General features: G+C 39.2%; 4 protein-coding genes across 4 annotated transcripts; 1 reads left to right on the top strand and 3 right to left on the bottom strand.

Annotated features, from left to right (window-relative positions):
- Positions 1 to 94: 94 nt before the first annotated feature.
- On the bottom strand, positions 95 to 3,406 carry LOC140930752 (putative uncharacterized protein C7orf78). Its single transcript, XM_073380460.1, has 4 exons — positions 2,690 to 3,406; positions 1,611 to 1,716; positions 1,326 to 1,435; positions 95 to 476 (listed from the first exon to the last, which is right to left on the bottom strand). Exons 1-4 carry the CDS (start codon positions 3,209 to 3,211, stop codon positions 300 to 302), a joined length of 915 nt encoding a protein of 304 aa, XP_073236561.1. The 5' UTR covers positions 3,212 to 3,406; the 3' UTR covers positions 95 to 299.
- Positions 3,407 to 5,067: 1,661 nt separating this feature from the next.
- LOC140930750 (leucine-rich repeat-containing protein 45-like) lies at positions 5,068 to 10,046 on the top strand. Its single transcript, XM_073380458.1, has 3 exons — positions 5,068 to 5,818; positions 6,910 to 7,058; positions 8,779 to 10,046. The coding sequence occupies exons 1-3, from the start codon at positions 5,149 to 5,151 to the stop codon at positions 9,949 to 9,951; spliced, it is 1,992 nt and encodes a 663-aa protein (XP_073236559.1). The 5' UTR covers positions 5,068 to 5,148; the 3' UTR covers positions 9,952 to 10,046.
- A 1,533-nt stretch (positions 10,047 to 11,579) lies between these two features.
- LOC140930749 (gamma-glutamylaminecyclotransferase-like) lies at positions 11,580 to 16,915 on the bottom strand. The gene is made up of 3 exons (XM_073380457.1): positions 16,848 to 16,915; positions 13,299 to 13,533; positions 11,580 to 11,903 (listed from the first exon to the last, which is right to left on the bottom strand). The coding sequence occupies exons 2-3, from the start codon at positions 13,491 to 13,493 to the stop codon at positions 11,601 to 11,603; spliced, it is 498 nt and encodes a 165-aa protein (XP_073236558.1). The 5' UTR covers positions 13,494 to 13,533; positions 16,848 to 16,915; the 3' UTR covers positions 11,580 to 11,600.
- Positions 16,916 to 18,031: 1,116 nt separating this feature from the next.
- On the bottom strand, positions 18,032 to 22,830 carry LOC140932018 (uncharacterized). The gene is made up of 3 exons (XM_073381683.1): positions 22,760 to 22,830; positions 21,958 to 22,667; positions 18,032 to 21,256 (listed from the first exon to the last, which is right to left on the bottom strand). The coding sequence occupies exons 1-3, from the start codon at positions 22,828 to 22,830 to the stop codon at positions 19,056 to 19,058; spliced, it is 2,982 nt and encodes a 993-aa protein (XP_073237784.1). The 3' UTR covers positions 18,032 to 19,055.
- Positions 22,831 to 23,350: the final 520 nt, after the last annotated feature.

The following is a 23,350-nucleotide window of genomic DNA, read 5'->3' as shown; positions in this document are numbered from 1 at the left end:
TGAACTACTCAAAAAGGCTGCTACTTTTGAACATGTCAGATTGCCCATTATGTTAACCGGCCCCTGGACAGTATAGCATCATATATAACGTTAATTTTTACTCTATTTCAGTCAGGCTTTCCTTGTCATTCTTCACCCGTGATCAGGGGTCTTTATTGTTGGGAGGGGCCCCTCCTTTCCATAGGCAGCAATTTCATACTCAGTGATCAGCAACTCTGATTTGCTAATAAGGGGTGAATCTTCAAAGTTTTTCCTTCTCCTTCCTTTTGAAGTAGTATGGAGTTGTGATCCCATGTCTGTCATATCCGGTTGAGTTCTTTTCCGTGGGCTGTCACATCAAGCCAATCCACTGTTTTGTAGTCAAAGATATCCGGTCTTCTTAGTTCCTCCAACTTGTCGCGATCTGAACACCATGGTAGCTGTTGAGCTATCCTGTCCATCAGAGCACTCTTTGCTGAACGTCCTCTCTTGTATGGCTGGTTATAAAAACGATTTAATGTGTTGTGAACATCAGGGTTCATACTTTAATACAAAAATATTTACAAGTATTCATCCCAGTAGAGATGTAGCTTACTGCATGTGGTATCGAAGTCAAGGCTACTGGACAGGTGATAACAATGATAATAATGATGATGATGAAGGTGATGGTGATGATGAGTACATGATGGTTCAAGATGTTGAGTGTTTTCCTAATCATCTGAAGTTTATGGCATGCACAAGGAAAGAGACATTCTATAGCTTGGAAGTTTGATCCCTTTGATATTAAAGGTTTTATGCAAGAACCAGTAGATAACAAGGTACCATTATTAGGTGGTTCCAGAAAACACTGGTATCTATCCATTATGCAACAGTCAATTCCAGCTGCACCCAGCCCCCCTCCCCTCCTGGGCTACTGTGGGGCATTTGCCCACCTTGTCAGTCCTGGGGGCATTTGCAAATTTTGTACTGCCCGGGGGCCGGGCATTTGCCAACCCTGGGACCATTCCCAAGCTTTTGACACGCACATGGTTTCTTATCAGAATATAACTACACAGAAGGTTTTACTGGCAAAAAAGGAGATTGGCTCATCTGTCAAGGACAGGAATAAATTGAAGAGGGTTGTAAAGGCATGTTCTCGAATTTGGTGCAGCTGGAATTAACTGATGCTTTACCTTGCAATGGAAAGTCTTGCACAGCTATTTTTAATGGCGAAGACCCCACTCCACCCCTCCCTGCCCAGGGGAGTGTGTTAAAAATGGTCAGCCTTTCAGAACCTCATTAAAAACAGTTATCGATGTGGCCCAATCAAAATCAATCTGCAGTCAGCTTGCAGCCAGTGTACCTACCCCTTTTGTCAAGATAAGTGATGATTCCCATTCTGGATCTCTCTCTTTGTAAGTTATCATCTGTTTTCTGTAGCCATCTTTAGAATTCAAGAAGTCCTGGTCTTTGTAGGCTAGATGATAAAAAAAAAATAATAATGAAATTAATTTTTGTTGAAATATTTAAAATTTAAGAAAAACAATCAACATTATTACACCATTTTGGAAATGTGGCAGTAATGTGATAGGATATTTTAATAACCACAAAAAGGAAAAGGAAAAAGAAAACACTGCAACAGTTTTACTTACGATCATACAATACATTCAAGTTTCTTGAGTGGAACTTGAGATTCCCAGGGTCATGTTCATAGTCAGTGGTGAACTCTGGCAGGCCATACTTTTTTGGATTTTCCAGCTACATCGATATTGACAGAAGTATATAATGAAAAAAATAATAGTAATATTGGGCCAGCTTCTAAGTATATAAAGACATTACTTCTGAGATAATATCTGACTTTTGTTCACAATTTGGTACTTTTCTTTCTTTTTTCTCTCTCTTTCTCTCCTTTGAAATTATATAGAGGACGCACTCTCTCACAAGGAGAGAAAAAGGAACAAAAAAACTAATCTCCACCTGCTAAGCAGGCTAATGAAACCTTGTTAAAGTGAATGAATATGGCACTCCCTTAATATGGCCGGTCCAAGGTTGGCACATGCCCACCCTGTACAGGGAACTTAGCTGATTGGGAGCTCTGTGCAGAGTCAACACGCAGTGGCAGAATTTATACCAGAGACAAATTCTCCAGTTGATTTTCTAGCTGAGATCTCGGCAAGCAAGCTAGCCTGCCTTCTCATATAAACACGACAACAATTTTAAGAGGAAATAAGCCATGAACTGAGCAAGCTTGGCTCTCACCTCATATAAACAAGCCCTCCGATGGATAATTCCTTTTAAGTTGACAAAACACTGACCCCCCAGTCCATGGACTACCTCTATGTATTACGTACGTACCCATAAGGACTAGTGATCAAGGTTAGGAAACTGAGTGAATCAGTTAGTTTCAGGTCAGTTTTCCCATTATAATGACCCTAAATGGAACCTGATTCACTCAGTCTCCTAACACTATAATCACTTAACTTCAGCGGCGTAGTCCATGGAGGTAGTCCATGGAATGCGGTCACTGTTTTGTCCACCACCTTTGTTTCTGTATAAATTCGCCTTGTGTCACTACCATGGTTCAATTTTTACCTCCTTTGTTTTCAACTCATTATCCTTCAGAAACGTACACAAGAACAAAGGACATACAACTGTAAATGAACCACAAAAATCACCAGCAAATGGGTTCACGCAGACAAAAGTATTAATTTCCGCCAGCCGAAGTACTTACCGGCCTGAAATCATCTCCTCTGAAGGCATGTGGTCCTGGTGCAGTATAAGACTCCCTTCTGTGAATACCATTCCTCACATACATTATTTTAGCTTGATGAGAATCAGGAATACGGAACTGGGTACTGAAAGGTGGTTTATCCGATACTGGTGCTTGTAGAATTTTTGGTAGCGGGATAGGTTCGAACTGTACTCGCTGCCTCCTCTTCTCTCTGGCTTTTTTATTCCATTCGTCCTCGTTGTAGCCAGGTATCATGGCATATCTACTGTTTCTTTTTGGTGGCTTTGGCTGATACAGTTGTAGTGTGAAGTCAGGAGGTCTCATATCCCATGGAGTTCGATTCTTCATTTCCTCCTCGCGAATGAGTTTGTCACGCGCGCGCTTCGATTCCAAAAAACATTCACTTCGAGATCGAAGCAGATCTTGTGCGGCATTAAAATCCCTTTGAGAGCGGAAACTAAACGGCAATTCATCGCTTTGTCTGAGGCTCAATTCCGAAGCACTGGCACTTTTTTCCCGCATGATTTCTGGCTTTCCGATTTCTTTCGTTCGCCGGCTTACTACCACTTGTTGAATGTTAGACGAATGCAATAGAATTCCCGATATTGAACTCTAATTACGTGACTGATTAACCTGACGGGACATGATTTCTTTAACTAACATGCTACAGCGATGATTAGAGGAAATATTAAAGAAATGGTGTAAAAATTACGATAACGTAAACGTGAAACTTGAACAGCTGCCGTGAGGGTGAGCTTGCTGCAATTTGTAAACATTTAGCCCGTTGTCATGACGGCGAAGATTTTCGTGTGCATTTGAGTGTGACGGAGATATACGAAACAGTCGGGTCTTTTCAATTTAATCATTTTGTGTTTTCTCAAACGATCAACTTGATTCTTTAAATTTATTACCAGGGAGTAGAAACGCCGTCTTTTTAAAAACTTTTTTTTTCAAGTTTTTCAACTGATGCCCAGGAGGCCCGTTTCTCGAAAGTCCCGATAACTTTTCGGGCCCGAAAAGCTGTTTAATGTTTGCCGGACTGTTTGCCGTGTTTGCATTCAAGATCAAAGTTTCAATAATTTTGAAAATGATACAATGAAACTATCAGTTAATGAAGCAAAATTGACTGGTTTGTGGGCTAGGAACCTTGACTATTCAACAGGCTTTGATTTCAAAATTTGCCTTCAGGGCCCGAAAAGTTATCGGGACTTTCGAGACACGGGCCCCAGGGCCCGAAAATTTATCGGGACTTTCGAGACACGGGCCCCAGGCCCGCAAATATAAAAGAAAGCCTGAGCAAAAACCGAGAATCACATCCAGTGAGAGACAGATCTAGTATCACTTTTACGGCTAACGATAAGCGTCAGTTTGTACCATGTGAGTAAGTTTTCCCTTAACTTACCGTTTCCTGTATCATTACTGCCCTTAATGTAAAGGCATTTTTGAGCGATGTACTTCAACCGGAAGTGGTCCTTTTGTATTCTTTGGCAGGTGTTTTTGACGGCAAATCGTCTCTTTTCGACGGTATAGCATAGACAGCAATATACAAATACATCACTTCCGATTGACGTGCGGCGCTCAAAAACGAGATATAGAGGAGTTCATGTCTGTTTAATCAAGTAATCGGCTCCTGGTAATTAATCCATAAGAATTTGTAGAATCAGTTTCTGCTCATTCCTAATTTGAGAAATGAAAGGGGGTGTGTGTGTGTGTCTGCGTGTGTGTGTGTGTGTGTGTGGGGGGGGGTACTCCCTTATATAAGCCATATAGGTATGTGCCGCCCCAAAGGGTAGGGTATTGGGGCCTTTTAGGTCTGAAAACGGGTATACACTTTGCCCATTTTGGTCTGGAATCGAGTGTGGTTTTCGAGGGAATTACGGGAGTGTATTGAACGTCTTTATCGTTTCAATTCCAAGTGAATAAGAAAGAAATAGCAATATGCGAATTCGAAATGCATTTGACGAAATTTTTTGTTTGCGCTCTAATCTAAGTAGAACCTAACCAGCAGTAACCGGAAATGGGCTTTGAGAGAGTCTAGGTCAGTATTTGGAGAACCAGGCGGCACACCCCCACCAAGAATATTTCCAGGAGTACCCCTGACCTCCCCCCCCTCCCCTGGGGAAACGAACTTCAGTCTGACATTTGTCGTTTGTTGTAGACATGATTCTTAATCCCTCTTATAAAATCAACACCCTTTTCTTCGACTGACGTTTGGTAAAGAACTAGGGTAAAATCTTGTTTTCGTTTCTCCTCGATCCTTACGTACGCACGCAGAAAGTGAGAGCACCTCCAAGTACGCATTGCGTGCCTGTTTTTTTTTCCTTTTTTCTGTCACACCTAACCGTTGCATACATGACGTTATAGTTTGTGAGGCGTCCGTTAACCACTTGTTGCGGCGTCTGTTGCTGCTTTGTTCTCAAGAGTTCAAGGAAAATATTTACAAAACACAGCTGAAAAATATGGAGGACTTTCACAAACGGTACGCTAGAATATGTAGGGAACAACATACGTACCCATTAGATGCTGTTTTAAATCACATTCGTCGTTATTTGGATGGCGGATTGTCTGGCGAAGAGAGCGTGAATGATGCAGAGGAGATGGCGAAGTTAGATCTTTCTGGTTATAACCTAACACCAGACGATTGTAATGCTTTAGCTACGGCACTTGCAGATGATCTATTCTTTGAAGAGCTCAATCTTTCCGACTGTTTGCTTAGCGAGGAATCAAGCAAAATACTTCTTCGTGGTTTGATGGACAACCAAGCTATCAAAAGATTGAGTTTGAAAGGCAACAACATTCGTTCGGGAGCTGCAGAAATGTTAGGACAGTTTCTCAAGAAAAATACCTGTGTTCGAAGCCTTCTTGTTGAATGGAACGCGCTTGGTTTGTGGGACAGTGGAATGAGGGCTATTTGCGAGGGTCTGGCGATAAATCAAGTGTTATTGTTCCTTGATTTGAGAAACAATCAGATTACACATGAAGGGGCTAATCATCTTGCTGTAACATTGAAAAGAAACCATTGTTTAAGAGGTCTGGATTTGAGATGGAATAACATTGGTCTTCTTGGGGGAAGAGAGCTGCTGGAAGCCTTAAAATATAACAAAAGACTTGTAGGATTAGAACTAACAGGTAAAAATAATATACATGCAAGGCTGCTGCCTAAGAAAATTTTTTTGGGAACCCTTCAGGCTGATAACCTAAAATAAAAAGTTAGCAGCCCGAGCCACATTTCCAGGAGCCCATTGTTCAATAAAATTAAATATAAGTAAGCAGATGCTCGAAACTCAAGTTGTTTGAGTTTCGAATTTCCAGAAAAGTGCTTGTCTGTTAACTTTTATCAGTGGAAGAGTTTTGCTTAAGGTCGATGAAGACACATTTAACGTTTTCATTTCAAAAGTGCAAAATGGGCAGGGAATTCTGTCATTGGAAGTAGGCATAGAGGCTATTGCCATAAGAATCATAAGTTTTAGGCGTCCGTGCAGGCTCCTTGATTTAAATTTCAGTGGCCCATGAGCAAATCGTAGGAGCCTCTGGTGACTGGGCGCCTGTTAAGCAGCAGCCTTGACATGAACAGGGAATTATGCACCACTCCCCTCTACCACCATATGTATTGGCAGCCAGGTGTCACTGTACAGTCAAACTCCGTTATTATAGACACTGAGGGGGCCATAGAAAGTGTCAGAGTTATTATGGGCTGTGCGTATTAAGCAGATCGTGTTATTTAAGTAAAAAATACTCCTTTTATTATAACAAAATACTAAAAAATATAACAGGACATTAGCATTGTCAAATATATTACAGCACACGGTGTCTGCATTAGCAAAGTTGACTTTCTATGAGAATCTGTTCATTGGTTCATTGGGTACAAAACAAGTGTCCTTTGTCCACATAAACTGGTGTCAGTATTAATCAGGTTGAATTTAGAAAAAATGTATGAGCTTTGCACAAGGACACTGCAAACTATCTGTAATAATGAGGTGTCCATATTAAGTGGGTGTCTGTTAAGACCTTTTTGACTGTACTATATCTTTTAGCTGCAATTCTTTCATAAGGGATGCTTGACATTACAAGGAGACTGAACTCTGAGTTTTTACATTGGTTTGTTTTTTCACAGAATAAGATCACTTTATTCCCTTTGTAGCAAAATTTAGTAGTTCAAATAATTTTGTAGTAATTCATAGATAACATAATGTTAAATGTAAGACATTTATCTTTTGCAGGTAACAACATTCCTCATGATATTGTCAGTGCTTTGTCTGTTGCCATTCAACAGAACAGCGACAGACAGGTAACATTTGAGGAGCACAGGCAAAAGACTGAAGCTTTAACAAGAGAATTAGAAATGGCTCAGGAACGTAAACAACAAGAGGTATGAATCCATCTGTTCAAGATCATCGTGCACAGAACAATGATATCATAATAATTATGATATTGTTTTATTTATTATTACCTGTTGTCTGGTTGAGTGTCGCCAAGAACAGTACTATTTATTCATGAAAGTTACATCAATGTTTCCACAACCTTGGCTGAAGTTATTGTCAGAGTTAAACAGTGATGATATTTGCACAGGGTTTTCTTGTTGCTGTTGTTTTTAACTTTTTCTCAAACTCATTAATAATTTGTAATGAAAATAGAAAGGAAATTAATGTTGAATGAGTGTTTGGAAATCAGATGAAAAACTGCTCTTTTTTGCATCCTTAATTTCTCCTGCTAAAATCATTTTGTTTGAGAAGTAATATCAAGCATTCGACACAGTGTTTCATCACCAGATGAAACCACCTCGAAAATTGTCAAAAATACTCGCTGGCGTCGTACCTGAATATTGTAAAGCTGTCTGATATCATACCAGATGAAACACCAAGAAGAGAGTTGAAAATGATGAAACACGGTGTCTCATGCTTGATATATTACTTGAAGGTCTTTCAATAAGGAAAACAAAATTTAATGTTTTCTTCCTTATTGAAGAGTAGAATTTAATGCTTTGTTTTTGGCGAGGAGACCTCAACAAACCACTGGACTTGCGGGTTGTCAGTTGTCAGAAAATGTTAGTGAAATTGCATGTTAGTCACCTTAATGAGTGCCTATACCAATTTTGTTTGGAGAAAGGGAACTTCTTACAAACTGTTAAGGCTAAAGTTCTTTCGCGCACCCATTCTGCTGATCGTGAAATTTGCAGGCTCATATGTGATGTCATAAGACACATTAATTCAGGAACTGATTATTGGGATTTTATGCATGCCTATTCCTTTGTTAGAGCAGGGCTTCTGATATTTTGCGCGGTCGTGGAGCCGCAAAATTCAAGTAAATCCACGAAATTTACAAAAACGCGAAAAATATCTTGAAATTCAGTAGAAATCTTATCAAATACATGTCTGTACAACATATTTGAAACTTATTTCAGCTATTGGCGCTGGAACTTCGCCACAAAAAGTGCAAACAACGTCCCGAAACTACCAGGCATAGATTATGTTGTGAAAAACTGGGCACTAGCCATGATGTTAAAGACTTTGCCATTGGTTCATTCCTGGAGCGTATTGTTGTTGAAAGGGCAAATGATGACCCCTGTTAGAAAAGCGTTAAATACTCTGATCTGATCAGCGTAAAACTGATCGATTTCTAGAGAAATTTGCCTTGAAAATCGGCCTTTTTTTAACGATTGCTTTTTTATGAAGTTTGCCCAGAAAACTCCCGCAAAATCGGCCGATTTTTCCGCGAAATTGTACCTAAAAAGCCCATGAAATTTGAATTTTTCTTCCGAGATCTATTAGAAGCCCTAACCTGTTAGAGTCACCAGTGTTGTTGATGATGATGATGATGATACCTTTATTAAAGTGTCAAAACTGTAATAGCGGTATATAACCACTAAGTGGGGACACTAAAATAAATTTAAAAAAATAAATCAATTAATAAATTAATTAAAAATTAAGAAAAACTATGTACAGTATAAGCAAGTGAGAAATTCGAGAGAACTATATACAATATGTACAAATGTATCCATTACTTATAAAAAAAAATAAGAAATAAAAGATTAAGAAGTGCATCTAATTTTAATGCATCTTACCAACAAGTGGAATCTCTTTTGTGTGCAGGTTTCAAGTTTAAGAGAAGAAATTGACAAGCAAAGATCAAGTCATGAACTTCTGACAAGAAGCACACAAAATCAGATAGATCATTTAAAGTCAGCGTTGGAAGAAAGAAAAGCAGCATTTGATTCTTTGTCATCAAAACTCTCGTCCGCTGAGTCTGAATTACTTCTTTCAAAGAAAACCATCTCTGAACAAAAAGTTGTTGTAAAGAAGTTGGGCACTGAACTGCAAGACGAAAAAGAACAGAAGGCCATGGCAGGAAAACAGCAAAGAAAGAAATATAACGAGGTGCTGGAGAAAAACCAAGAGCTAGAAAACATCATTAGTGTCCTTGAACGAAAAAACAAGAGTTTGGAGAATAAGATACAGTCTTTAGAAGAGGATATGGAGAGAATGGAAAGACAGTTTGCTGAGAGAGGAAAAGCTAGTGATCAAAAATTTCAGGAAGAACTCCTCAGCACAGAAAACAGGCTGCAAAAAGAGCTGAATCAACTGCAGCAAAAGGCTTTAGAATATCGAGAAGCTTCAAGGGAGAAAGTGAAGAAGTTAGAGGAAGATAAGACTGCTTTTGAAGAGGAAATAAGCAGCTTGAAATCTCAATTAGTCTCTCTAAAATTGACATCAGATGAGGAACTAAGGAATACCAAAACGAGATTAAAGCAGGAGGAAATAACTCGGTCCAGGCAATATGATGAACATATTTCCCAGGTTCAAACAGCGCAGAATGAGCTACAAATACAGAGTACAAAACAGCTGGCACAAATCACAGATTTGCAGTCACAGCTTAACACAGCAAACAGAGATAATGAGGCTTCTAAGAGACAACTGGAAACACTTAAACAACAGCTAGAGCGCAGGGATGCAGATTATAGGAATGAAGTTAGTCGATCAAGAATCGAACTTGATTCAGAGAGGAAAACACAGGCTGAGCTAAGGGACAAGATTTCTGACTTAGAGGATAAAATCTCTGATATGTCCCGAAAACACAAGGATGCTATCTCATTGAAAGATAATCAGTTAGAGCTCTTAAATGAGCAACTGAGAGGCAAAGAAAATGACATCAAAAGAATTCATGATGAAGAAATGAAGAGGGCAGAACTTTTGAAGAAAGCGATTTATAGTTATGTGTCAAGCACAAAAAATGCCTCTCGACCTGGCTCACCATACAGAACTTAGTAAGCAGGTAGTAAGAGTTAGATAAGTACCGTATTTTTATTATATAAACGCAAATGAAGTACCAAGACGGTGAGCTTTTGCGCAAAAACATGATATCTTCACACGTGAACAGATCAGTGCTGCTATAGTTACATAATAAATTGTTCCTTTCACAGAAATGGTTTGGTATTTCATTGGTGTTTATACAATAAGTAAAACATTTCATGGCCCCTTGAAGATATGAAAATTCTCTTCGTGTGTTGAAAATTATTCCACTCATTTCCTGTGCTCTCTGTGGTTGTACCGGAGTGTAAGGGTTGTCTAAGATTGTCAAACTTGAACAGTCTAAAAGAACAGCCCCACAATTAACAGGTACAGACTAGTGGTTCATTTTTATGCAGAGAAAATCTTTCATACCAGTATTAAATGGCCTTTGTAATGATAAATAATTTTTAATATTAACAGATTTTGTGCGTGAAAATAAGGAGTGACTTGGTTTGAGAATAAACAGTTATTGCTTAGACAACATTAGAGAGTTTTTTGGTCCAAGATAGTGGTCACAAAAAATGTTGAAGTGTTTATGGACCAAACATTCTCCTGTACAGACTGTGTATGGATTCTGAGGCTGTTCTTTGGTCTGTGTCAGTTTGTTTATGGATGTGTATTGGAGTTCAAATTGTATTGAGTTGAACTTCAATCATGTTGATCGAGTTTTGAGAGGGTTGAGCGAAACTGAAACAAACATTAACTTAGTCATAAAACTTGTTGCAATGTATACTGTGTCTGTCAAGTTACTATTCTTGCATAGTAGAGGCTAGATTCCACATTATTTTATCCTCCTGTTGTGCTTAAGGTTTCTACAGAACAGTGCCAAATCTTTACACGTAAATGAAAAAAAGTAAACAAAATGTAGCCTGGTCTCCCCTTTTCAGTATTATTTACTCTTCAAAAGGGAAACATATTACGTGTGAGAAAATAGTTTTGAGCTGTTGAGCTTCAAAATCTAAGTGACTGTGATAATGCAAAAAGCATATAAAATGTATGTTGTTTTAAGCAAGTGCTGATTATTAAAAAGTGTGAAAGGGCTGAACATTTTATCTGCAGTGTTTTATTTGTATCTTACTTGTAATTGCCTGCTAATAGGTGTTACCGTTGTTAGCAGGTACATGCAACATGATTAAATTTATTATGTGTCTACTGAAGATGTTTAATTTTATCTTTTTTGAGTGTATACAGTCTGTTAGGGACCTTTTATTTAATATAAGAGCTGAGCTTGTGAATTCTTCTGACCACTAAATATGCGTACTTATTTTTTTTCCTCGCCATTTCATATTTCACTAATGTAATCTCTCCAGTAAAAAGTGAAAGGTTACCTGGTCAGGAATAAATCCCAAAGTGACTTCTGATAAAGTGCATAATGCTTCCTTCCAATTTTAGTTCTATATGCTTGTAAATCAAGGAAAGAATAATAATCGACCCTCAATTGGACCAGGAGTCGCTGTGGACTTTATTCCACACACCCCTGAAACTAGCATTTAACTATTATTAACTAGTATTTTCAGTAAAACTGTTAAAAACCTTTTATCTTTGTATATGTTAACATTACAAACTTCAAATAAACAACAGATCAAAGCAGGTTCAACTGAATATTCATTTAAAAACATTTATTGCTAGTTTTCTTGAGACTGTGATTTAACATCACAATACTTGTTTCTGTTGCTATTTTCAGTATATGTAAGGTTATGTTCTTGCACTGTATACTCACTACGAAACTCTTGGGAAAGAAATGTTTGTGCAAAGTTGGTTAAAAAGTACGCAGAGCACTGAACAACATCTCCTGCATCAATTCCAGATACTTTTTCAGTTGCTATTATTTCACACAATGTACGCTTGTACCATTTTGGATGTCCTTCTAATTCGTCCAGCACACTGAGAACATTGTGATCCACTTCATAGATTTCACCATGAACTTGCTGTTTAAAAGAAAACACATCAGCTAATTAATATATTTGCACATTTATTTGCTGCCAAGCACATATCGGGGCAGCATGCTTTTTAATACATAGCGGAAATTTTGCTCTGTTTAATAGATTCCTGGGCATTGACTTGATGTTATCAAGGCTGTGTTCTAGAAGAGCCCGGTGGCTCGTGGCACCCTCTTTTGTTCTCGGGTGACTAGAAAATGTTTGCTTTTTCATAGAAATCATATGCTGGGCACACTGGATTTCACAAGTTCAGAGCACTGGGCTCCCTTTAATTTTTCTTAGAGCTAGCCTTGGTTATGTCATCTATAAAATTAGCACCAGTAACATGTCTGCATACTTAGAATGTACCAAGGAAAAAAGGTACTTTTGTCTAATAAACGATTTTCAGGGTGAAGCACAGCCCGGGACCAGGCTCCTTAGAAGGGAAAAGAGGCAAATACCAGGGTGCTGTCACAGTGATCTTGGTATCCCTGTGTTATGGGTAATTCTTCATACCCAAATCACCAGTGATAATTTACGTCAGTGTTTTGGATATCCCAAACAAATCAATGAGGGACTGTGGATGGGGAAACGGCTCCTTTCCTTCCTTAATCCTCTGCTCCGATTATTTGCCCTTTTGTCCACTAAGGAGGTTGGTTCCAGGCTAATAATGAAACAAAAAAATTTTCTTCTTTCCACATCGCCTAAGTTGACAAACAAATTTTCAGTAGATATCTTTAAACAACTCAGATGGGGTGACAAAAGGACATAAAACGTGGTTTTACTAGAATTACAGGTAATATATTCATAATTAGTACAGGTAATAGCTAGCATGATTTGTAGTGATATTTGGCATAAATACCTTGAGTGATATTTTGAAATTGTTATACGTAATTTCATGAGTTGTTAGGTGTGTGAAATTTGAGGCAATTTTGAAATATCTCGGGTGGTATTTATGCCTAATATCACGTACAAATCATGCTATTATTTGTTTTTATACCTCTACATGAGAAATTGCTGCAATTTGACTGGCTTAGAGTAGTGGTATTTCAGCTTAATTTGAAATACCTGCATGTGAAAATTACAAAGCTCTTGCAGGTAGTAGTATAAACAAAATTAATAATAGCATGATTTGTACGTGATATTTGGCATAAATACCACTTATGATATTTTGAATTTCTCTCAAATTTCACTCGCCTTATTGCTCGTGAAATTACGTACAACAATTTATGCCAAATACCACTACTAATCATGCTATTACCTATACATACTGCAAAGGCTTTGTAATTTTCACATGCAAGGTATTTTGATTTAAGCTGAAATACCACTGTTCTAAGCCAATCAAATTGCAGAAATTTCTCATGTAGTAGTGTAATAAAAATAATTCAATTTTTATAGTGGTACCTTTCCTTTGCCTTCCAAGGGTAGCAGAAATGGAATACCTGCATCTGTTCCAACAACCAGTGGATAAGCTTTCTTTGTCTGACCTTTTGTTAGAAACCTAGCAACTCCATGCAAGCCATCCTGCATTAGATAGTGATTTGCAAATCCTTTTTTCAACGTGCCATACACAAACACCCTCACAGTTCCACCTTCCATGACAGAAAACCTGCTTCTTGAAGATTTATTTTCTCAGGTCCTAACAAAAATATCAGAGGGAAAATGATTTTTAGTTTAGTTAATTTTATAGTGAAACAATGCAGAAAATTGTATGATTCTCATCAATTATAATCCATCCCTGATTGTTCAAAACCCCTTACGCGGCATAAAAATTGATTCTGCAAACTGTTCAGTCAGTTATCACTGAACAATCTGATTATTTGTGTTGATCAATTACTGATTTAATCTTAGCCCATTCCCATGTCACTTAACAGTGACTTAAGATAGTACTAATCCTGGGTCAAATCCAAACAGACCATTATGAGTTGTCACAGAGATTAACCCTTAAATTGCACTAATTAATATTTGCACACCTTGGCCCTTAACTACATGCTTACCACGGTGATTTGTTAAAAATCATGCACCAAAGCTGGCCTCACCAATCAGAAGTACTGGGTAATACCAGTTGACTAGCCCATGCACATATTAATAAATTACCAGTTTATACCAGTATCATATTTTGCTTGGGAATAAAAAAAAACCTTTTCATTTCTGAACAAAAAATGGCTACAACTTCTATCACTTGTATAAAGTAAACTATTAAGAAAAAAAAAGTTTTTGGTGTTGGCCATGGAACAGATTAATGATGAGAGCATAACCTTCACACAAATTTTAAGTCAGGCTAACATTATCATTGACAAGCTCAAGGGCCTGTTTCCAAGGAGGGAGGGTAACTTTAGTACTAGGTTTATACTAGCAGTTATTCAAGTCTGTGCATGTGCATTTTTTTTTTTCTTTTCTTTGTTTATTTGTTTGTTTGGTTTTCACATTGTTTTCTACTTGTGCCTCCATGAAACAACCTTTTTAATGTTTTTAATTAATCTACAATGCCTCCCACCTGGATTACCTTTTTAGTTATTTTATAGGTGGCTTGGATTTTTTAAATGTCTTTTTTTCTGCGTATGGTATAAATAAAATTCTTTTCTTGTCTAAGGCCCTGTTTACAAGGAGGGAGGGTAACCCTGGTGCTAGGGTTACCCTAACAAGAGGCCGAGGGTTACCCTAGCACTTGCATATTTCTTCTTTTTTCACACAACGTGTTTACAAGGCAGGTAGCCTTACCGTAGCCTTAGGTAGTACCGTACCTGCCTTGTAAACACTCTGCTAGGGATAACTTGCCTACCGAGGTCAACTTTGTGGCATCAGACATGACCAGTAAACATGCAAATTTGAACGGTGTTATCCAATTTCTGAGCTTATTATTATAAACATATGAAAAATAAAAAGTTATTTACTGTCTATAATGATAATATTTTCCCTTTTTTCGGGAATTTTACTTGTTTTCTATAGAGAACTTCAAGATTTTTTTTAAATCTTGGATTGTTACAAAGAATGTCACACATGACGGAACACGTCAGCAAAGCTGGCAAAGTTGACCCCGGGTGATAGGGTAACCCTACCTGTGAAATTTACTTGTAAACCAGAGCTAACTTCAACCTGCTTGCTAGGGTAACCCTAGCACAAAGGTAACCCTCTCTCCTGGTAAACAGGCCCTATTAAGAGGGTTACTCTGACTAGCACTAACACATTTGTTCTTAGTTATTTTTATTGGACGTGTTTAGAAGGCAGAGAGGATTACCCTGGCATTAGGATTACCCTTGCTGAGTGCTGGGGTGAGGGAAAAAGAAGACATGCTCACTTTTTTCTTTTTTCTTTTTTTCCCAAAATGTTATTTCAGTTTTGGAATACCAGTTGATCGAGTGCCTCTGCAGTGAAGAGAAGTTTTGGGTTGAAATAGGGCAAAAAAAAATTTGTCTGAAATGGGGTTGGAGATTCTAGGGACATGGCTGCACACGCACAACCAAATGTCCCTAAAGTATCCTACCAAGATTATAAGGAATATGGACATTGAAATCAGAAACTCAAGTTTTTCCAGAGATACAAACCCCTGAAGATTTAAAATCTGGAGACTGTCTCTTTTGCAGTACCCCTCCCCCGCAGATAAACACAAATCGAGCTAGTCCCCAAATAATAACATCCCAGTCTTGTGATGAAGAACGTGTAAAACTTTCACTGAAATCGTACAGCAGTAGGAATTTTTGAATTTGTAATTAAATGGTCTAAATTTTTCCGAGCGTAGCAAATTTATAATCTTGTCGCGCGCGAAGCTAACCACGCGTGGTCTTAGCCAGCTGTGAAATTCGAGGCTTCATAAATAAATAAATAAATCTTTCTTTCTCTGAATATATGCTTGGTATTCGCCAATGACGTCATGGAGCATTTTGCGTTTCCAGGCAACATAGAATTCGCCGCTGATGACCAAGGCGCATTATTCATCGTCTGTGAATCAAGGTTTACCATCGGTGAATCACGAACAATTTCCCATGCAAATGACACACAAGCACAACAAGTGACTCCAAATCCTCGCCCAGGAAGATTTTCTACCGAAAGTCCTCTGGAGCGAGAACGCTGACTTCCAATTCAGCGTGAACAACGAAGGAAAAGATGTAAACAAGAAACCGTGGAGCACAAGGAAAATCGCTTAGCGCAGCGAAGGCAACGCCGACAACAAGAGACAGAGGAACAGGAGATTGGAATCAGAGGCATTATGATCGTTCACTGTCGAAAACCCATCCCCGCCGCGGATATATGTAGATCAAAGTCTGCAAAGTTTCAGCTCTGTATTACGGCCCGAACTATAATTATTTTCCGGCGAACTGCGCTGGGCCAGATTTGTTCTTTGTTTTTGTCTTTTTCTAAATGCGGGCGGCGAAATAATGCTAAATCTGCTTTTCAATACACTGTTAACAATAACACCACATAATACGCAAAAAAGAAGAAGAAGAAAAGAAAGAACAACGTATGGACCTTTAAGACGATATTCGCGGTTGGTCACCCATCCAGTTCTTAACCCCGACCGGCAGGGCTTAACTTGAGTGCCGTTACCAAACCGAGTTTCGCGAGGGTTATTGTGAGATACGTATTTCTAGTTAAAAAATAAACCACAGAAAAGCTCAAAAGTCAATTTTATCCTGGAGTGTGAGTTTAATAGTGACCCGCACGGGAGAATTGAATTCCGCGAGACTCCTGGTAATCCACTGGCATGAATGTAGTTAAAACATTATAAGCCAAAGGTTAGAAACAAAATCGTAGACTCATCCCAACACTCGCGAGTAAAACAAGGATCAAAGCCGACAAAATTTTGGGCAGAGTGTGATAAAAACTAGCCTGAAACATGAAAAATTTGCTAGTAAGCTTAATAAAGTAGAAATTTGCGGGTCACTCGACTAGCTGCCGATCATCCCCCAATGTTGAAAAGGCGTATAGAACCCAGAAGACGAAAAGCTCTCTTACCTTACGAGAAGATCAGTCAGCGACCAACACAATCCGCCATGTTCCACTACGTTTATTTGGGAGACCGCTGCATGTCCTGTATTGGTTGCAAAGACCGTAAAGACAAACCATTGGACTGTGGACTTTGAATTGTAGACCCCGTACTAATACCGGTTGTGCAAAATGACTTGAATGCGTTGACAAAGCGTGATGTTAAGATAGCGTCTTTGTCTTGGTCCCGAAAATCCTTCCCCCCCCCTTCCCTCACCCACCCACCAAAAAAAAATTTAAAAACCGGGAAAAAAATCCAAAGCTCAGGATTTTCGATTCCACGAGCAAAATCTTCCCGGATTCCGGATTACACACCGGCCGATTTGCGATTCTAGGCGATTCGACATTTGCACATCTCCCATAACCCTAACTCTAACCTTAGCCTGCGTAGCAAGCGTTTCCAATTGAGTTATTGCGCGAAAGTTAGAGCGGAAGCAAAAAAAGGTTGAAGGGGGAGGGGGAGGGGAGAAGAGGAAACGCTTGCCCGCGGTTCCTTCGTTCCCCTCCCCCTCCCCCGTCATTCATGTTTTTTTTTGCTCTTGTCCAGGCTTTCTAGACGAATCTCGCGAGGAAACGCTTGCTACGCAGGCTACTCTAACCTAGGTCGATGAATATCTTACTTTTTGATTGGCTGGTATTCATTGTTCGATTCATGTTCTCGAAGGAATAAGCGCAGAGCCGCCTTGCACTTAAAATCACGTGATCGTTTTCTCCCTCCCTCGCCACTTCTAGATAAATTTTACTTGACCCGTGAAATAGGTAGCAGAATACTACGCACTCTTATGCACTAATGCCATTGACCTCTTTTGTTTACCTCTTGCTATTTTTCACTATTTGTTAATCTGTTTCACGGTTTAAGTCAAATTACTTTATCACCACCACTATCACATTTTTATTGTTTTTCCTTTACCGCCGCCACCACCTTTAGTATCACATTTCTACTATTTTCTCGCAAACATAAAATTGACAGGTGATCTAGAAGGTAAGAAAGGCCTAAACAAGGCTAATAAGGCCCAAATCAGGCCAAACTAGCCAAAGGTAGGCCAAAAATGAAGAGAAGGCCTACGACTGAACTTACGCAACAGGATGGAAGAGGAAAGAAGACGGCAAACCTTGTGTGACAAGCGTCACAATAATGTTGTTTGAAACAACTTTTCCTCAAAAGTCACTTTCCTTTAAACAGATCTTTTTGTTAAAGATCAGAAAACCTTAATGTTAAGCGAAGATCACGACAAAACACGTAAGTAATAACCCTGACAAGTTTGTCACGAGTGTTTTGCCGTCTTCTTCCTCCTGCTGTCCTGTTGCGTAAACTCACTGTTCAAGCATGCCTGAACTTTCCTGCGTGATAAAGGGGTCTAACCGGTGCGCCCCCTATACTACTTATCCTGGTAAGCATCAATGACTAACGCCAATTTGATCACAGACAGCGCTGATAATCACTGTACTTTTATAGATCATACACAGTTTATTGGTTAAAACGTTTTCATGCAGAGATTTTCAGACATTTTCGAAAAATAACTAAATTTTGTAACTGCTTTAGTTCATTTACACGATGCGTTGCAATCCTCTCTTAGCGTGAGCGATACACACTACTGGTTTCTTATCATAAGGGCTTCACTGGCCAATAGAGGGAAGTGGCCATGTAATGTTCCATTTATTACACAAACACCAATAATATAATAAATCATTACGCTTTTTAAAATTTATTTTGCTGCGGAAGGCGCGATTTATGATGTAACCATAATAGTGATGGTCTCTTTTTGTGTGAAAATATTGTCACTTATGAAGATGTCATGTTCACAAGGTATATATATTTAAATGGCGTTTATAGTAAATAAGAATAGCCACCATGCAGCTAAAAATCAAGCGTTTCCCCAGATTCTGGACCAGGAAGTGACTGGAGCTAATTCTTTGAATTTTAAGGTATAATTGTCTTCTCCTAAAGGAGCACTAGTCTAGTCGTCTAACAGTCGAGAAGTCGAGCTGGTAATAATACTTATTTACATGGAGATATAATGATTGATTGACGGTATGCGATCACTCCGGTTACAGTCAGAAGTCTCCAGAGCTACGTTTATTCGTCGAGACAAGAAAGAATCTCATTTTGATTGGGATTTTTAACTGAGCAAAACGCAAGTTTTTTACATCATAAAGTTAAAAGCGCCCACAACGTTTCTATCCCTTTTGGTAAAACGTCTTAAGTTCTTCTCTGTTGAACCAGTTCTTCATTTTAAGTTTTTTAGCCATGCTAAACACATTTTTGGCAAGTTCCTTCGCTTTACGTTCTTCATTTGGATAATTTCTATACAAAAGTAATGCCAAATTGGTATTGATCTCAACTTTCCATTTGTGATTTCCTTCTACGGTGGTATCAGCAATTTCTCTTCCCATCTCTAATATTCTTCGAGCTTGGTCAATCTTACCACTCTTCTCATAACATCTTCCAATGTTTTTATAGGTCGGAATCGCCTCTTTCTGTTTCATCATTCCCATACCATCAAAAATTCGAACAGCTGCTTCGTAGTTTTCTTTTGCTTTGCGAAAATCTTCCATAGCCAAATAGTGACCCGCCAGGTCTTTGTACGCAAGCGCAGTCACAACATGTTCACCATAATAGGTCTGACGAAAGCGCAGGGCTTCTTGAAAGTAAGTGAGAGCCTCCTTCTTTCTTCTCTCGATTGCTTCCTTTTGACTTTTGCCTTTCTTGTATCTGCCAAGCCTTGCAATGTGTCCCATCTGACTGAAAACTCTGCCTATATCAAATATAGAGGCATGTTCATCACCTTCCTTTTCAACAATCGCGAGTGCCTGTTGTAGACGACTTTCTGCTTCGTCTCTTCTGTTATTGTCCTGTGACAGATATCTTCCAAATAGTGTCAAGAAAAGCGCTTTAGACAATCTGTTTTGTTCAAAAAGGTGCAGATTGTCGTCGTGCAGTTTGACAGCTTGAACAATGAGGTTTTTTGATTTCTCCATGTCCCCGCCTTGTCTCCTCGATTCATCATAGAGGAGAAACAAAATCTCTACTTGTTTGGTTTTATTTCTTTGAATTCGAGAAAACTGAAGAAGGCCATTAAGAAAGTCACCATAAAGCTTAAAAGGCACGCAGTCTTCAATGTATGGTGCTACCTGGCCACAAGCGTGCACTACATCTTCAAGTTCCTTGCAATTTTGGACTTTCTCTGGACCGCCGGCTACTTCTTGAAGAATGTACTCAATGTTAATCCTTTCCTCATTGAACAGCTGAAAAGATTTCTTACATGTGTCCTTCCCCCAATATATCTGGGAATTTCTCAAAATCAGTGTTAAAAAGTGCTTGAGGTAACCCTGCTTGCCATCGACAAGAATTTGGCGAAATTCGTCTCTTTGTCCGATCTGCTTAGCATAACCTCTTATCAACAAGTGAATGAGGTATCGGTCGTCTTGTTTCTGGATCAAACACCTTTTCTTTAAATTTGTCAAAGCTTCTGCACAGTCATCACCAAGTATTGCTTCCGCTGCATCTCTCTTGAAAGACTGAGGAAACACTGACAAATAAACTAGCGCATGTTGTAAAGACTCATCTAGTTTTTCGAAAGCTATTTCCATTATGGGTTTTACACCAAGAGTTCTGGCCGGGTTCTGCTCAAGCTTTTGTTTAAGTCCATCAAAAGTGTATTCAGATTCCATTGCAAGGAGAGGACCAGCTAGCCGAAGCGCAAGTGGAATGTTCTCACAAATTTCAGCTATCTGTCGCAATTTGGCTTTAGTTTCCGTGTCAGTGTTAGACGTCAAATTAGCACTGTCCTTTAGAATTTCTATGCCTTCCGCAACATCCAAAGGACCAAGGTCTAGTTTAGTAAGAAGAATGTTTGAAGCCGTTCCGACAGTTTCAACGTCTAAACTGGAGGTTATCAGAAACTTCATTTTACAATCCGAACGCATCCTCATATCACTCAACAAGTTTAAAAACCAGTCTTTATCATGACCCTCTACAACATCTTCCACGTTATCAATGATAAGTATCATCTCATTGTCAAGCTGTCTACACCAGTTGAGTAAAATGTGTTTTGGATACTCAGTACCTTGATAATTGCCTGGAACACACACATTCAGGATTTCTCTCACCACGCTGTCATCCTCTCTGCCCCTTTTATATGCACCTCGCAAAGAACAATACCTAACAATGGCTTCAAATTCGTCTTTCAGCCGGTACCCAGCTTGAATGGCAACCGTTGACTTTCCTACTCCGGCCGTTCCAGTGACAAGGAAGCCCGCCAGGGTTCTGCAGCTTTTCCCCACGAGGGCTTTAACAATGTTATCAATTTCCTCCCCGCGGCCATGAATATTGGGTTCCTTTTCTGGTAGCTCACTTCTCAGTTTGATTTTGTCCATTTCTTTTTGTAAAGAAAAAACAAGAAAGTCAAGAAAACCCTCAAATTATCGAAAAAAAATTTATTTTAAAGGAAAAAGATCGGGGAAGTGGTTCTTTAGAATAAGCATCTACCCCTTCCCCTCGTGGACATTTAGTCATGGTCCCCTCCATACAGAAACATTCCATTTTTACTCTTCCTAAGTGGCTACTTTTTCTGGTCCCAATGGTGTCCGATTGAAGGATTTTTTTTTTACGGTATACCACCCGACCATAAGGTGAATCATGTGGTAGGTTGCACGAGCTGTATTTGATACGACAAACAAGACAGAGGTATCTTAACAAACATTAAAATGAAGGTAGGCCTTAACCATGATACCCACTGGTTACTTTTCACGCGCGTAATAACTGAGGATATTACGAAATTTCTAAAGGGGTACTAAACAGCTTATAAAAGCAAAAATATGGGTGAATGTGATAACATTGCATTTCACAATATAAAAATTGATCGTAGATATCGCCACACTTAGGATTTACTGAAATGAAACTTTGCCTGTTATCTTCTTTGGTAGCCTGAGAGGAATAAACAAACTCACAGTTGCACGTATTGGTCGGCCTTTATCCTCAGGAAAAAATCCACCTTGCATTTTTATATCATTAATCCCCTCAAACCTGCAAAGTTCACCGGCAGGCACATTGAACGACTTTTTCTCTCATTCTACTTACCAGAAGTCGGCCACAATTTATTCTTAATTTCATTTACTGATTCTTTAAGTTCATCTACTTTAGCGTCAACATCATCCAGCTTATCCTTTAAGCTGTCTTCGTCCATCTTCCACTGCTTCAGAAGCCCTGTGTAGTGTTCTTCCATATCAGGTTCCAAGGAGTCATACTTAAGATCATCGATAGCTGCTTCATAATCCACCCCTCCCAGTCTTACCAACGTATCACGGATGTGTATCCAGTGATAATCAAATGTCGCATCGTCAACCGACGCTTGAGTGACGTGAGCATATACTGTATTTCTGTAGTATTTGATGCGAGCGATGTCAGCCTCACAAGACAAATCTGTAGGCAATGGAAGATTATCCCATCCAGTGACTGGAGGAGTCAGGCGACAAATATTCCTCAGAAGCACCATCAGCAGGGTAATGTCAAAGTTCTTGGACGAAACCGAAGATTTGATGACAGGATATAGGTTATCCCATTGTAAAGGATTCAAAACTTTCTTCTTTTGAAGTGATTGCAGTTTAGGAAATGCTGGTGGTGTTGCCAACACTTTGTCTAGGCCTCCTGGGGGATGAATTTTGTCAAATCTCTCTCTAAGGACCTGAGAACCAACACCCACTAGAAGGCGACATAATCTTGCATAGTTAGTGGTCTCCTTTGTGGAGGGAAACGTCGGCGCTGCCGATGCCAAAGGAGGATGGAATATTCTGTAATGAAAATGAATGAGAAAGGACAAACTTATTTACACTCATGCACTAAAGAGTATTGTTGGCCACAAAACGACATCTCCATCAGCTACCTGCTGTCGTTAAGAGAACAAACTATTCCATCGACCAGAGTCAAACTGAACGCCAGACATGGTATTAACATCTTACCACCACGACTTGCTGTACAGTAACAAACCATACATACACTGTAAACGAGTCTCAAACTCAGCAAGCAACAAAGACGGAATAGACGATTTTCACGAAAACCTTAACAGACAGAACGCGGACATACAGTTCACTAAGGAGATTGAAGAAAATGGTAAGATACCTTTTCTAGACTGCTTGGTCACTCGCGACAACAACAAACTAAAAACGACTATTTACAGAAAACCGACACATACCGACCGATTATTAGACCAGTCTTCGTACAACCCGACCTCTCACAAGGCTACTACTATCCGGACTCTGACGAGACGAGCACAACTAGTTTGTGACTCACCTGACAGCCTACAAGACGAGACTGATTATCTTAACAACGTTTTTAGTAAGAACAATTACAACACGGATTTTGTTAGACGGAACACTCACAGTAACACTGATTCCAACACTCAGACCAACTCTGGCCCTGTTACGACAGCGACTATACCGTACATCAGAGGCACCTCTGAAACTATTGCACGTAT

This window comes from Porites lutea, chromosome 3 (assembly GCF_958299795.1).
Source record: "Porites lutea chromosome 3, jaPorLute2.1, whole genome shotgun sequence".
Classification (NCBI taxonomy): Eukaryota; Metazoa; Cnidaria; class Anthozoa; order Scleractinia; family Poritidae; genus Porites; species Porites lutea.
This window is presented reverse-complemented; position numbering and strand designations above follow the sequence as displayed.

Bases quoted from the DNA above. Each gene is read 5' to 3' on its own strand.
- LOC140932018 (XM_073381683.1), bottom strand. From the start codon at position 22,830: ATGTTAATACCATGTCTGGCGTTCAGTTTGACTCTGGTCGATGGAATA. The intron at 22,668-22,759 runs GTAGCTGATGGA...TTTTCATTACAG, and splicing joins TGTTCTCTTAACGACAGCAG to AATATTCCATCCTCCTTTGG. The intron at 21,257-21,957 runs GTAAGTAGAATG...CTTTACAAAAAG, and splicing joins TAAATTGTGGCCGACTTCTG to AAATGGACAAAATCAAACTG.
- LOC140930749 (XM_073380457.1), bottom strand. From the start codon at position 13,493: ATGGAAGGTGGAACTGTGAGGGTGTTTGTGTATGGCACGTTGAAAAAA. The intron at 11,904-13,298 runs GTACCACTATAA...TCTTTTAAACAG, and splicing joins CCTTGGAAGGCAAAGGAAAG to CAAGTTCATGGTGAAATCTA.
- LOC140930752 (XM_073380460.1), bottom strand. From the start codon at position 3,211: ATGCGGGAAAAAAGTGCCAGTGCTTCGGAATTGAGCCTCAGACAAAGC. The intron at 1,717-2,689 runs GTAAGTACTTCG...ATATCGATGTAG, and splicing joins GAGGAGATGATTTCAGGCCG to CTGGAAAATCCAAAAAAGTA. The intron at 477-1,325 runs GTAGGTACACTG...TTTTATAACCAG, and splicing joins CACTTATCTTGACAAAAGGG to CCATACAAGAGAGGACGTTC.
- LOC140930750 (XM_073380458.1), top strand. From the start codon at position 5,149: ATGGAGGACTTTCACAAACGGTACGCTAGAATATGTAGGGAACAACAT. The intron at 5,819-6,909 runs GTAAAAATAATA...TATCTTTTGCAG, and splicing joins TGTAGGATTAGAACTAACAG to GTAACAACATTCCTCATGAT. The intron at 7,059-8,778 runs GTATGAATCCAT...TTTTGTGTGCAG, and splicing joins AGGAACGTAAACAACAAGAG to GTTTCAAGTTTAAGAGAAGA.